Source organism: Amblyomma mixtum, chromosome 2, assembly GCF_055824585.1.
Source record: "Amblyomma mixtum isolate Tamu chromosome 2, ASM5582458v1, whole genome shotgun sequence".
Taxonomy (NCBI): Eukaryota; Metazoa; Arthropoda; class Arachnida; order Ixodida; family Ixodidae; genus Amblyomma; species Amblyomma mixtum.
The window spans coordinates 275,296,457-275,311,584 of NC_143013.1; the positions used below are offsets into that span (position 1 = coordinate 275,296,457).

The following is a 15,128-nucleotide window of genomic DNA, read 5'->3' on the forward strand; positions in this document are numbered from 1 at the left end:
GCACTCAGCTCTCACCATGAGAGGCAGGAAAGCGAGTCCCACGAGGAAATTGGCCGCCCAGTTGACGGCCACCGCAAGGCTCGTAGCGATGGGACGTGCTCCTTGGCCGAATAGTTCCGTTACCAGGAACCACGGGATGGAGCCTGCATATGTGGATCTGCCTCAGAGGTCGCTTCTTTTTGCCACAAGGTCGACATAGCTTTTCGTGACCGGTACCAAGCGTAACAACCTTTGTCAACAGGCCTACCCAGCTAAAGCGAGGCTCAGTTTACCCATTAGAACAACGATAAATAAAAGAAAAGGCGACCTCTTAGACCCAAACTATCGCTCTGGTTACTTGAGGCTCGGCTTACCGGTTAGAGCAACGAAAAATAAAACGAGAGTCGATATCTTAAATCAAAGCTCGCGCGCTGGGATCAATACAACTTTTATAGTTGTTCTTTTGTCTTAAGCTTCCGTTTTCTTTTTTACGCTGAAATTATAAGCCTGGAAAGTGCGTTTGTCCCCATAGGGTTCTACTCTTCGTGACAATATCATTTTTATTTTTAGTACCACCTTGTGCAGCTTTTGCTCCTTTATTTTTTTCTTTTCGTTTCGACCCTTACTTCATGTATGCGTTGCGGGTTATATCCAATCTTTCGTCCGACCATGTAATGGTTTTCGCGGAAAGTGTAGAGGAAAAGTGGTTGTTCAAGGTCCCGCGAAATCAATCGAGAACAAAAATCGCAAAATAAAAATGGTCGCCCAAATTCGTCTTTCCATGAGCGTGCTTATTGCACAGTAAACAACCCACCTGGTCCCACGGCGAATGTGATGACGAAAGTGGCGAGACCAGCGATACTGATATAGGACACCCAGGCTGCTTCGTCCTGCGATATAAAAAGAGAGACGTGGGCATCGTCTTAATGTTATTTCCTTTTAACCTCCAAAAATGAAGAGACAGAAGACACACATTCCGTTGAAAGAGTAGAACACCAGCCTAACATGCCAACCTAACGAAATGTCGACGCACGAAGTTCCGAATTACTGTCCTCTCCGCTGCCTGGTGACCAATCTGCGCTATCGAAGGAAGCCTTCGACGTGAGCCTGATGGGTGACGCCAGTGGTAGAATATGGCAAGGGCGTGGCTGAAAGTGAAGAGAGAGCTGCCGGTGTGAGTAGGCAATAAATTGCGTGTCGAAGCCATGCATCACTTTCTCTGCAAAGCGAATTAAATTTCTCTCTAAAAGAATATTATGATTTGTCTGCTTAGAATACGCACCACGTCACGTGAACGTTCATTGTTTCCACTGGCATTGCCATGACCTTACGAGAACCGGGTATAAATGTTTACTTTCAACGCCTCCGAAGCGTTTAAAGGCCGCTCTCAGGGCGTAGGCCCATAAAATATATGCGTGCACACATTAGTTTCAGCAATGGCGATTTCCACTGCATATAAGCAACACTGCCGGCGCTTTGGTAAAGAAAGATGAGAATGTTTCCAGTACCAGCGGAGAACGCAAAAGAAGCCTTTCTCTCGGAGACCATTAAGAAAACTTAAGTCATGCTTCCGAACAATCACGCAAGCTCGGGTTTAAAAGACTCTGAGAAGCGGGTTCGATCCCGGCTGCGAACGTCTAATTTCGATGGAGGCGAAATTCTAGAGGCCCATGTACTGTGCGATGTCAGTGCATGGTAAGGAACCCCAGGTGGTCGAAATTTTCAGAGCCCTTCCCTACGGCGTCCCTCATAGCCTTAGTTGGTTTGGGACAATAAACCACAATAAACTAAAGGGGCACTGAGGGCACATTGAAGGGACATTGAGGACAATGAATAGGTTGGGGCGACCTAAAAGGAAATAAAAATATAATAAGCCCCTGCCTGCACCACATACGTACGACAGGCTTAACCGAATTCGAAAATAAAAGAATAGGCCCGTGGGCAAATGGTAATTTTACCACCCGTAGGTGGAAAGATAAAAGAAAAAGGAAAAGCTACTGTAGCGACCCACAGCCGGGGCAGCGGGCCCGGGGTAACTGCCCTGATCTCCCCTATGAAGTAACAGTGGGAAGTTGCCAGTAAAAGTAATAAACAAATAAAAATAACAGTAATCATAAAATAAAAATAAAGTAAATCAAAATAAAGAACGGCGTCAGTATCTGCGCACTATTATACAAAGACGACCCAAGGCCGCTGAAGAGACCCGTTAATGCTATTACGTCATACCATTAAGGTGGAGCTTAACTGTCTCCCGAATTTCGCCACTGAACAAACTTCAACATATATAGGCACAAAAAGGCATATAATCAATTTTTGCAAAGCCGAAATCGGATTGAGTTGAACACAGTCTCCCGCTGACCACCGGTAAACAGGAATTCCGAGTGCTGCTCAAAGTGGCGTCACTCGATGGGTGGGCGATATATACATGAAGTTTTCTGCACTCTTGTCATTCCAAACTGTTACTCATTGTGGTCTCCGCTATCAGAGCTTCAAATCCATCTGGAGGTCCGCTGCTCTACAGAGGCCTTTGCTTCGGCGAATGCACCTCGATAGCGCAGTGGTCTGCCTCTCCTGGAGAAGGAAAGCAAGGAAGGGTGACTGACCTTGTATGCGAGCGTGACTGTGAGCACCACGGTGCACACCGCCATGCCGGCCAGGCCAGCGAGCAGCAGCGTGCGGCGGCCGGCGCGCTCCACGACGACCATGGAGACGAGCGTCATGAGCACGTTCACGAGGCCCAGCCCCAGAGTGGCTCGCATGGCTCCCTCCAGGGACAGGCCCGCTGTCTTGAAGATGTCCGTCGAAAAGAAGATGGCCTGCGAGAAAACGTGGTGATGGTTGCAGAGGTACTTGCTTTTGGGCTAGTTGGTTGATAATAAATTTTAATGGCGCAAGGGAATGAACACAGGAAGACAGGTGCCCTTTCTATCTTTCTGTTTTCCTGTGTTCGTTCCCTTGCGCCATTCAAATTTATTGTGGTGATGGTGCTCCTTTTTATCATTCATTCATTCATTCATTCATTCATTCATTCAATAGATCGATCGATTTGGCGAATACCGTGCCTATATGAAGGCAGAGTTAGATGGGCTACTGTCTAAGCATTCACGATCTCCAAAAGTTTGTATCTATAGGACCATGCTCAGAGAACCAAGCACATACGTCATAAGCGTAAGACATGAATTCTATGCTAAGTTTGAAGCTTGGTCATCTTCATAGCCATGCCGATTAGCGTCGCGTTAAAAGCATCGGAAGCAACAAAGCAACACGGGTTTCGTAATGTGGCTAAGTGTCCTGAGTCCGCAGTCACGTCTCTATGGCACCGAAGAAAATAGTCAAGCTGAGTAGTCGTGTTCGAAGAAGAGAGATATTCTGTCGTGCGCCCTCAGTCGAGAACAGATGATATGAGCCAAGAATCACCTTGGTGTACAAAACATGCACCTGGCCTCCTATTCATTGAGTTTTACATGCACCTTGTCAGTTCGTTCACTACTTTGTACACTATACATGGGTAGCTGTTTTCATCATCGGCGTTAATCATCATTTCCTTTATAGGCGGTTATGACTTCGCGCTCGGCGTTCACATTTTGGTTGTACTGCGACTTATAAACATCATTGTCAGGTTATGGCGTTGATGTCATGTTGATGCAAAAGCTGTAGCGGTGGCCTTCAGATGCACCCCTGTGTGGTTACAGATGCCTTCCCCCTCTCTTCATGGCCATCTTCACATTTTCTTCTTTTCTTTGCTCAGCATCTAAGGTAAGGCATATATGGTAGCCGCATATCTCGCAGATATACAGCAGCTTTTGTCAGTAGTCGTCGACATTCTCTTTAGAGCTCTGGTCGCTACACTCTGCGTACATTAACCTCGGCTGGCTCAAGAAACGCCACTAGTTCTTCTATAGCACTTGACGGCACCAAGAAGCTGCTTAGGTGACATTGCATGCCACGTTACTGTGGTTACTGTGCGTGTACAGTCTATGCAGCCTGTGGAGACTGCAACCTGGTAGCCTGAGCGATCTGCGCAGCATGTGAAGTCTGTGCAGCCTGTGAAGTCGTTTTGTTCAGGCACCCTTTTCTGCACCGTGTACAGCCTGTGCAGCCTGTACAGCCTATGCAGCCTGTGCAGCCTATGCGGTCTGTGACGCTTGTGAAGGCTGTGGAGCCAGTGCGTTTTCTGCACCCTGTGCAGCACGTACAGTCAGTGCAGCTTGTGTCGCCTGAGAAGCCTGTGCGGTTTTTGCAGAATGTGCAGCCTATGCGTCTGTGAATTCTGTGCAGTAACTGAATTTTCAGCTGTCTGCAGTCTGTGTTGTCTGTGCAGTCTGTGCAGTCTGTGCAGTCTGTGTAGTCTGTGTAGTCTGTGTAGTCTGTGTAGTCTGTGTAGTCTGTGTAGTCTGTGCAGTCTATGCAGTCTGTGTAGCCTATGTAGTCTGTGCAGTCTGGCTGTCTCTGCACGTTGTGCAGCCTGTTCAGTTGGAGCAGTATGTGCTAACGGCAGTATGCGTAGTTCTTCTATTGTTCTGACCATTCATATTTATTTGGCAATACTAGAAAAATTGAGCTAAAATCATTGTTTTAATTATGCAAAAGCCAGGAAATTAGAATGACGGAAAAAGAGTGGCAGAGGTCCAACACCACCGATGACTGTAGTATAGTGGACTGAGATCAACACACTTTTAGGTTCTCATGCTATGAGTATTTTGCACGGGACTTTGCGCAGGTTTCTTTTTCGCGTTTACTAGCTTGAGCTTTTCTCCACTTAAGGTGCAGTGAAGGTAAATCGCGTTTCGACAAATTCTTGAACTAAAGAGTTAACGAGCTTCAAACTTTCTACGACACGGAGAATGTGCACTCGAAAACAATGCCAGGAGGCTCTTACCGCATTGATTCCGGACAGCTGCTGTGCAAGCATCACCATGAGAGAGACGATGAGGGGCGCCCGGAGCGCTGCGTTTCGCACCATCTCGGGCAATGTTACCTGCGAGGAAGGAAAACGGACACTAGTGAGAAATAAATGCGATTTGAGGGCGTCTTCCCTTCGACGGATTACAATACTCATTAATTGGAAAGGGGGAAACTGGCCCTGCATTCTCTTGAAAATGTCTAAAGAGATATACATAGAGGCAGGGAAGGGTCCAGACCCTCACTTTGGGGAAGTTTCTTTCTCGATGAGTGTGTGTAACCTAATGTTTCTGTTTTGTTTTCAGAGGCCCCCTTCAGTGTCTCTGTTGATAAACAAGCAGGAGAACAAGTCAGCCAGGAAAATTGCGAACGTGAAACAGGTTCAAAATCTCAAACTTATGCTCTGGAGAACCTCAGCATTTCTACGGCGAGAAGGAACCGTGCTTTGACAAATGCACCCCGAAACATGGTCAGCGAGGGGCTGGGGTGATTGAAGAGGGCGGCTAATCAGCCTACTCCCTGTGTGGATTTGTCATTGAGGTGAAGTGACACCGAGCTTGGCATTTGAGCCATTGTATTTGCAAAACCAATATGGAGCCCATGCAGGTAGGTGCTTAGGTATAAGTAAAAAAAAAAAACGTCTATAATATAGCTAAAGTTTTTCCTAAATGCATGTCATCATAAAAACCACTTCTTTTGTACAACTAGTTACGCGATTACAAAGAAAATTTGTTGCGCTTACAAAGCACAAGGTATCTTGTAATGAATGACAAGTTAAAGCAAAATGTCTAACTTCACGTTACTGCTGAAAAAAAACAAATACTTCATGTTTCAGAGCTGCAACTTTGCAGCATGGTAACAAGAAGAGATATAAAAGTAATGCATACTATATTGTTATGGCATTTGAAAGAGATATGGCTTTCAATCCATAGGTAGGATTTTGTGCATTCTTATGCTCATGTTCACTGTTTCAATATTTTTCAACCGCGGCGGCAGTTTTCACAAGCAGTGCATTATCTAAGACACTTTTGTTCTCTTTAGGTTCTTCAACATGGTCAATTTAGAAATTTGGTACTGCTACAGAGGAAAAGAGTTGTAAAAAATCTTCAAAAAAGTGTCAAAATCTTCACATTACTTGAGTCTTACGATTTCCTGAATGTAAACAAAGAAAATCTCGAAATTTAGCAGCCCGAGTTTTTCTAATATAGTATATCATAGGTATGAAATTTTTCTGATTTAAGTGGTCTTTTTTTTCTGCGTTATACACTTTGTTTCTAGTGACGCGTCACAACCGTTCATAGTCACGAGCTGCGATCTTCCTTAGCACGTTGCGCATTACCTGTGTACATTGTTGAACGATGAGAGCGCCAATTGATTCAAAGTTCAACCCGTCTTCACACTAGTGTTTCTGTACACGCAGACAGCAACCGCGCATCAGGAGCCACTTCACTTACCCATGGTATAACACCTCTTTTTGTTGAAACACTCGTTTAAATGAAGCACGATGAAAGGCTGACGCACATAAGATCAAAAGCTTAAGTTTTGTGCACGGGTTGTTGAGTATCTCGCGAGAACCAAATCAGCAGCAGCTGACTTATTTCTTTGCAAGATATAAACAGTTACTATTCAATATGAAGTAGGGACGGTGCAACTGTTGCAAGCATAAAACAAATGCGATATCGATTCCGGTAAAAAAAAAATTGCGAGGACACTTTGGCAACTAAAGTGTTGAGAGGCGAAAGCCGAGGACACTATGCCGTGACGACTTCCGGTGGATGTGACGTCACACCATTCCCGTGGCTATAACGATGCCCAAATTACACGTCTTTCGGGGATCTTGAGTGTTAATTACGCTTAATTACACATTTTTAAATCTAATTTGACACAAATCTGACGTCTTCCCGACCATTCTGTGACCATTTTCACTATACCATGACGACTTCCGGTGGATGTAACGTCACATTGTTTCCGTGGCTATATCGCCGTCCGTGCTATTTCGCCGCAATTTAGACATTTTAGTCTATAATTAATAAATTATTAATCTACAGTCATCAAACTTGGCTTGTAGGTTCATTTTTTCCTTCTCTATATAAAGCAACCATTGGTTTTCTTCTATCTTCTCTAGTTCCCGAGTTAAATGCTTGTGACATGCTTTGTTAACAAACGGCAGTATGAGCCATTAAAGGCTTTTGCCTTAATATACGAGTTTTCTGCAAGGACGCCGAGAGAAAGCGACTGCATCGCCCAGTAGTACACTACTGGCTCCGTGCTCGATGAAGATGGGTTCGCGTTATGTCTAGAACAAGCAGTAATTCTGTGGTGCCACTGTCATGAGCCAGTAAATACGGAGTTCTCCTACCTTGGGCACGAATTCGGCAGCTTCAGCTTCATTCTTCATGACCGCCATTTCTTTGTCGACGTCACGTGTACCGCGGAACCGGATAAGTGCTGTGGAAACAATGGAGGAAGAGGGCTTCATTGATACAGCAGCTCCTGTTTCTGATGACGATAGCAGTTATAACAGCAACAACTGAATAGCATTCAGCCGAGCGTAGCCAAATGGCATAAAGCAAAGCTGCACAACATTCTTGGAGCATGTGCAGTCGAGCTAAACTACTACATTTCGTAGAACTCCCGTAGCTACATTGCGTAGAGGAAAACAATGTTTGCTATCAGTTCTTTATTCCGCGAGACATCACTGGTTGAGAGTAGAAGTCTGCTCCCGAATACTTCATGTGCCTCTTTCTCTTCCTTTTCGTTAAACGAACTTTATAAACAGATTGTTTCTTTTTGTATTTTAAGCATGGTTTCTGCGGTTGGTAGTAGAATTTTGACCCGATACTCATCTACAGAGCTCGCTGGCTATTGCATGACCACACAGGAATTGCCCTCTGTCATCATTTGTATTGCTGGCAAAATGGTGTTCTGTTCTACAAAAGCAATGCATCTAAAATAAGAATTAAATTATGCTCTCGAATGTTGGGCACGTCCTTTGAATACATTTGCAAACGCAGGACACGATAAATATTGCATTTTTATTCGATTTTTGTAAATGACGGAGACATCACATTCTTGGAATCGTGGGGTTTAGAGCGAGCTGGCCCCTGGTGCACGAAAAACTATGGAAGACAACATTAAAAGTGTAGGCACGCGTTTACGAGGTAATTTTATGCTGTCACACGCAAGTTAACGGTAACAAAATTGGAGGAAGGCTTGTAACTTGTCATATCCAGAAATTCTGGACAAAAAAATGTTTCAACAGGAAATCGTTTATGAACGCAGTTTTTTTCATTTGTACTAAGACTTAGTATAACAATCAACATATTCGGAGATCTCTCCTCAACAAGCTTGCAATTTTTTGCAATTATTTTTGCTACGTAAAAAGCATCCCAAACTGGTTTTCTATGGCAGTCTTAACTACTCCATGAGAGCGATAGAAAAAACTTTTAAAGACTGATTTTATTTCTCGTCAGACGAATGTACCGTCACGTTGAATATTTCCATAACAGTCGCTTACAATATTCCAATATTGATAATTTTTGTCCCGATCTTCGATTTATTGCTATAATGAATGCAGCCTGCCTGAGCGCTTCAGCAAGTCGAGCACACATGCTACGCCATTTCAAATAAGCGCGCGATGAAGACACGTATCCTTGTTATTGCCGCTTTCGTGAGAAAAAATTATTCCCTGGAGTCCTGTTAGTGGCTTTAGCCCGACGTTTGTTTCCTGCGCTGCATGATTTCGAGCTTTATATTTTGATGAATTGTAGCCATTCTGTTCATAAATTGAATGTTTCTGTGGGCAATAAATGTGCACGTGCACAACATAAGCACTCATAGTGGATGTAAAGAATTTTCACCCCTTTTTCACTTTGCTGAAGGATTCTTCGCCTGCGTACAATAAATGACCCTGTTTCCAATTATGTGCTTGACTAGATGGCTTCAGTATACAACCAAATGAAGAAAAGCAAGCGAAATTGCTGTCATTTGTAATCCCCTTAATCGCTTTCCATCGGCGCTGCAGTTCCTTTTTGTGTTCTTTCTTTTCCTTCAAGTCCTGCAATCGTGCTCACAGTCAAGGCAGGCAGGCGCGGCGCAGTACCAGTATCGCACGGAATCCTCTACCAACTGTGCGTCAAGTGCCTCTTTGCAGCTAGTATAAGCAAAGCAGCTCTGGATGAGTTTTTATTCACACTGACGCAATGTAAGCCACGAGGGACAGCGACCGCTTCAAACGTGAAAACATGCGTAGTAATGCGTCGAAAAGGCATCTTGAAGTGCTGGATGCCCTTTGAGCACTGTCGCAACATGCCATGCGCCGAGGCAGCTGAGGTCGAAGGGCAGGCTTTAGGGCAGACACACAAAGGGGGTCCCCCTTCGCTTATCACGCCGCCAAAGACGAAAAACAAGAGACTCGGGTGATACTTCCACAACTTCTGCTTATCTCTTATCAGGTGTTGGAAGCTGGACTCTCCTACACTGTTCGAGACGTCTTCTCCGACTGAGGTTCTGATTTTCTTGTGCGTCGTAGGCATGCACGTGGTCGGCCGTTGTGAACTGTTAACGTAATCTCAATTCCTTGGGCTGCACTGGAAGCAGCTTGTGGAAAATTTTAATCTGCGTGAACATTTTATGGGTGCAGCCACAATAAATTTGAAAACATGGGTCCTGGAAGTCATCATGTTTTTTCCGGACGCTGCAACGGCCTGTATACTCGGCTTACTGCACATTTAACCACATCTTGACCGGATTTCAGTATGCGTCGAACGGTAGTCCTGCAGTCTTAGGTATGTCTTGTCATAAGGACCTGAAAATTGAACCTTCTCAGAAGCGCTGCATGCGTAAATGCCCTGTGCAATGAAATTAGAACTTGCTACAAAATATTTTTCGAAGGAAAAGAGCGCAAGGAACAAAAAAAGGCAATATCCAGTTTTTCTTTCTCATTTTTGGCACTATAACGAGAATATTGTCGATATTATTTCGGCAGTTAGCGTCATGGAAATAAACTGAACCTGAAGAAGAGGTTAGTTAAAAGCAAGCACAATATCTGAATTTTCTTTTTCTCTTTACACCATGTTGCTGACACGCAATGCTTGATAAGGATGCAAAACTTTTCTTTTTTCTCGTGCCTTCGACGAAATCAGCCTGCAATTTTTGTGAGCCTGCAATTTCTTTAGAAGATCAAAACATGAATGCGCTTCTGAATGCACTTTATACTTATTTTACTACTCATTACTGTTTTCTGCCATGATGTCGTCCGAGAATATACTATAGCACTTTTTTATGAGCAAGTGCATGTACAGCTAGTAATTACATAATGATTATTGTATTTCAACGTGTTTTCTCTTCCCCTGCCAAATTGGACCAGCCTACTTGTTCGCACTGTTGCATAAACAAGCGCATGCACAACTGAGTCATTGATAAATAAGTATAGAATAAATGTCCGCCGTGGCAATGGCCGTCTCACCCTCCTCGGCTTGCTTGGGCTTGCCACGTACAAGCAGCAGGTACTTGGGCGACTCCGGGCAGAAAGGCAGCGACACGACCATCATGATTGACGGCACCACGGTGAGCGCTGCGAGTGAGCAGCAAAGAAAACAGAAGTCAGAGCAGTTTAAGCATTCCGAAGACTATAGCTGCCATTGTATCCCAAGCCTAATAAATTTTCAGGAAAGTGCGTGCCTAGATTGGCCATTACACCGCGGTTTCACTCTTTACAACGTAGAATTTAACGTCTTGATGCTGTGTCGACCCATTAATAAGCTTCGCTGTAATATATGCACCACCTAATTCAGACAGTGCAAACCTTTCCTTTTTGGCCATAGAGAGAGTTCAAGGACAAGGGATAAGGAAATATGAACTCTGGAAAAGAAGGCTTTAATGCAACACCGAAAAGTAGGTCGTGCGCACCTTAAATTCAGATCTTATATTACATCGTAATTTCCCTCCAGTCAACTGGCACGAATAACCAGTTAACACCTGCGCCAGACCATATACTGCTAACTAAACTCTAAACCTTTTAACAAACTACAAAAAACAAACTACGATAATGTAATCCACGATCTCAGGGAGGGGCTTGATAAGAAGCACAGCTTCCAGAGTCTACACAATCAGTCAGGTGAAGGTGCTGTCCCGTCAAACCCACGCCAAACCTACGTCTGTGCAGAACGGTTGCGTGGGTGCACTGAAGGCACGTAGAATTTCAAAATCGATGTTGGGATCCAACCTTTGGGGGCGTCGTTCTTGCCCAGATTTTTTTTTTTTTTTTGTCGCATGCGACTATTTTGAAAGCTTCTGTATTTTCTGTGCACAGGATTAAGTTTCCGCGCCCCGTGCATGGCAGGCTCGGGTGACCAATCGCCTCTCTTCCAGTAGTGGTCATTCCAACCTAGGGCAGCCTGGCCCATACACGCCCTCCCTCAACACCTGTGCACCCTTCTGGAACTTGTAAAGTATTATTCTCCCCTTTTACCTGCATGGTTGACTATCAGTACCGTTCCACACATCTCCCAAGCTTTCACTGCATCCAAATAACGCGGGAAAAAATCAATAACTAACTGTTTAGGCGTGTCGTTTGCTAGTAATTAATCTTGGAACATTCGCATTGACAATATCTGTTCATCCGCCTTACTTAAACTTTGCTTCCTCTGAGATAAATAAAAAAAAGCATCTAATAGCTTTAGGATACTATCATATCACTAGAGCCGCCGCAGCTGGCAAAGTGGTTATGGTACTTGGCTGCTGACCCGAAAGACGCTAATTTGATCCCGGCCGCGGTCGTCGCATTTTAATGGAGGCGAAACGCTGGATGCCCATGTATTGCGCGATGTCAATGTTAAAGGTCCACAGGAGGTAGAAATTATCTGGAGCCCTGCACTACGATGGCCCCCATAGGCCGTGCCGCTTTGGGATGTTAAACCCCATAAACGCTATAAAAGCTGCGCTTTCCTATCACTAACCAGGCCGGAACTCGACTATGGGTGCTTTGCACGGGACCTATATAATGAAACTAACATCAACCATCTTGAACGAATTCAGAGAGAAGCAGTAAGATTTATTTATTCTAAATTGTCATTATCTGATTCTCCAGCTGAAATGATGGAAAAAAATAGGTAATGGAATAGAATCGCTACAAGTTGGAAGCAAACTCCGCATTAAGTTTCTTTCGTCGCTTCTTTAACCACGAACTACCAATTGACCATGCACCAGACGTATCTCGGCCTATCGGCTCTAACTCGGAACTCTGCACCATAACCCTCACTCATTAATCTTGCTTCGCGCGAACATATGTACTCAAGCATTAATTGTGTTCACGCACGATATATCGGTGTGGAAACATCTTCCCTTTTCATTGCGAAATGTGCCAGTGATGCTTTATTATTGTGTGCGTTTTTTTATGTACGGTTTGTTCTTTGCTGCTTTTTGTACCGCTCCCCTTAAAGGTCCGCCATGTAGTACAAATAAATATCGTATAAATAGAAGCATGAAATACAGAGTGTGCTGCGAATACAAGAGAGCCCGGTTTCCCGAAAGAAACACGACTGTTTCAGAGCTTTGCCTTTGGTCAGGAAAATACGATAGCTCCTTTTTTAGAAGTCCACAGCAGCCGCTCCCTTATTATATGCGGGGCTGCGCTGTATAGCTGCGCTGTATGGCAAAACACGCAACACGATCCTTGTTGTGCTTGAGATTGTCTCAGCACCCCTCTCTGTCAGAACTGCGAGATGCGGAGTGATACGCACGACACTCGAGTGACGCGAGTGAAATTTGTGCTTTCGTAAGACTTCCCGGCTGTTTTTCTCTAACTGATAGCACTTGTCGCGCTCTTTAATCACTCCTGCCCTACTCATCAGTAAAGGCCCTTCTTTTTATTTTACCTCGAAGATATATACTAACCCTTCCGGGAAATCTCTTAATCACTCACGTGAAAAACGCGGTCTTCTGAAAGCATTAAGCGTGGTCGTCTTGCATGAGATATGCTAGACAAGCGATAATTTTTTCTTTGTTTTTGCCGATTTTTTTCAGAAGTGAGGGACTGCATGTTGTGCATCTTTTCGCGTCTACTAAAAAACACCTGCTCGAATAGCCGCATTGTCCTAAGACACAAAATTCATGCACAGATTATTACGGCTCAGCGTTGTCGCTTAAGGTTCGATTGACACGTAAACACTGTTTTGGTTAAAACTCGGGACACAGTTTTAGCCCTATGCCCCGGATGCATTTAGGTATCACAAATGTACAGCCTTTGTCAAAAGTTTGGAGCTCAGGTGGTTTTCTTTTGAGCCACTGTGTCGTTCTTAATGGATCTCTAGTGCTCCAAATTTCCTGGACATGAGATTTCTGGCACTGCCTCCTGCAATAGAGACGACTTCCATGAATGCTCCTGGAGTCCCAACATAAAGCTTGGAAGTGAACCCCCTGGGCTCTAAACTTTTGACAAAGACTGTACATTCTGTCTACACGAAGCTAATTCAAGTTACAGTGCAATAATATGCTCTTTAGATGCCTATATGATGCAGTAATGAGCCCGGTATAAAAAAATTGGCTGTGGTTTAGCTCTGGTTAAACCTAGTGTGACGGGAGAGCTCCGCCGAGCCACCTACTTATACAGCTGCGACACCTCTCCCTCTAACCACTGCCTCCCCCCCCCCCCCCCCCACACTCAACACGGCGCATGCGCACAGCTGCTGCACCTCGGTTTCGCCGGCGCCCCGCGCCGCCGGCAGCAGCAGCTGCTCCGCACCACGTGACCAACCGGCTCAAGGCCACGGCGCCGCCACGGAGCTCAAGGGGTGCCACGCGGAAGGCTCGAAGAGCGGGCGTAGTCTAGCTGTCGCTACAATAAAAAAAAAACTACTTGCCGAATAAGTACGGCCACAGGTCTTCGTTCCCCAAAATCTCGGGGATGCCGAGCAGCTGCGCCAGCAGGATGGACAGGGTGAGGACCAGCTGGTAGATGGTGCCGGCCGCCCCTCGGTACCGCACCGGTGATATCTCGGTCAGGTAGAGCGGCGCCAAACCAGCAGTCAGCCCTGCGGACAAGATTACAGGACTGTGCTGAGTGGTCGCACAGAGGCGAATATAACATGATGAGATTAGAGAAATGATGCAACGGGGCGGAACTAAAGCTAACAGGAGACAAGCTGAAGACACCTTTGTTTTGCAGGGCACGAAACCTGGCTGCTGCTGCTGCTGATGATGATAGCAATGAATATATTTCTTGACTACTTTGGAGCCCGACTGTGAGGAGCCCGACTCCAATGACAGGTTTCGCTCGAGGCTATGCGATGGGGGCTAACCCCTATCGCAGAATCTGTTGTGGTACTTGGCGCCTTATGATGTTCAAGCAGTCCAAGTTTGTCACCTTCTTACTCTAACCTAGCAGGACGTCGCGACTAAATAACCTGGGGTTCTCTAACTTTTCCGTTGAGCTCTCCACAGCGGTGTCTCAGTGGTTATGGTGCTTGGATGCTGTCCCGAAAGACGCGGGTTCGATACCGACCGCGGCGGTCGCATTTCGATGGAAGCGAAATGCTTGAGACCTGTGTACTCTGCGATGTGAGTGCACGTTGATGAATCCCGGGTGGTAGAAATTATCCGGAGCCCTCCCCTACGGCGTCCCACATAGCCTGAGCCGCTTTGGGACGCTGCACACTAAACCAAACCAAACTACTCCGTTGGTCTCCAAACATTGGATAGAATCCTGATCTGCCGATATCTGCGTTGTCGTTTCTCAGCTTCAGTCTTGTTGGCTGTGCCTACTGGCACACAGCGCACAGGAAATGGTCGCACGGAGGAAGGCGTACGTAGAGCTTCGACAGTCGCGCCCTTGAATTTCGATGGAAGCGAAATACGCAAGTTTGCTTGCGTTGGACATTTTCAGTGCACGTTAGACAGCCCCACGTGGTCAACATTAATCCGGGACCCTGCACTTTGGCGTCGGCCACGGATCAGGCACAGCGTCAGGAAGGCAAATCCCACACAGCTCTTGAAGCGATAGCTTCACTCTGCTAGGTAAAGCCGGGTGTCGCCATGTGTGCAACATGTCGGGCATGACTCTGGCAGGTGGTGCCCAGAGAGCAACCTAGGAGGCGGGTGGGAGGCCTAGGTCACGTGACCACGCTGCGTCATCACGACCTGCCCACCGGATAGTGGAGCAAACTGCCCACCGTGGCAGGTGGCCGTTAAATTTATAATTGGCCGCTCTGAAAATAAACCTGGAACGCACAAGGCCCACCGCTGGGAGC

At 45.7% G+C, this 15,128-nt stretch overlaps 1 protein-coding gene across 1 annotated transcript in view; it reads right to left on the reverse strand.

Moving 5' to 3' along the window:
- The window catches only part of LOC149364065 (solute carrier family 2, facilitated glucose transporter member 1-like), a 37,982-nt gene that overhangs the window by 3,516 nt on the left and 19,338 nt on the right, over positions 1-15,128 (reverse strand). Inside the window, exons 4-10 of the mRNA XM_089574070.1 lie at positions 13,743-13,913; positions 10,349-10,456; positions 7,241-7,329; positions 4,859-4,957; positions 2,583-2,795; positions 794-869; positions 16-143 (exon numbers count right to left, since the gene is read on the reverse strand). Of these exons, the coding sequence (XP_089430196.1) occupies positions 16-143; positions 794-869; positions 2,583-2,795; positions 4,859-4,957; positions 7,241-7,329; positions 10,349-10,456; positions 13,743-13,913 (884 nt within the window). The remainder of the gene's footprint in view (positions 1-15; positions 144-793; positions 870-2,582; positions 2,796-4,858; positions 4,958-7,240; positions 7,330-10,348; positions 10,457-13,742; positions 13,914-15,128) is intronic.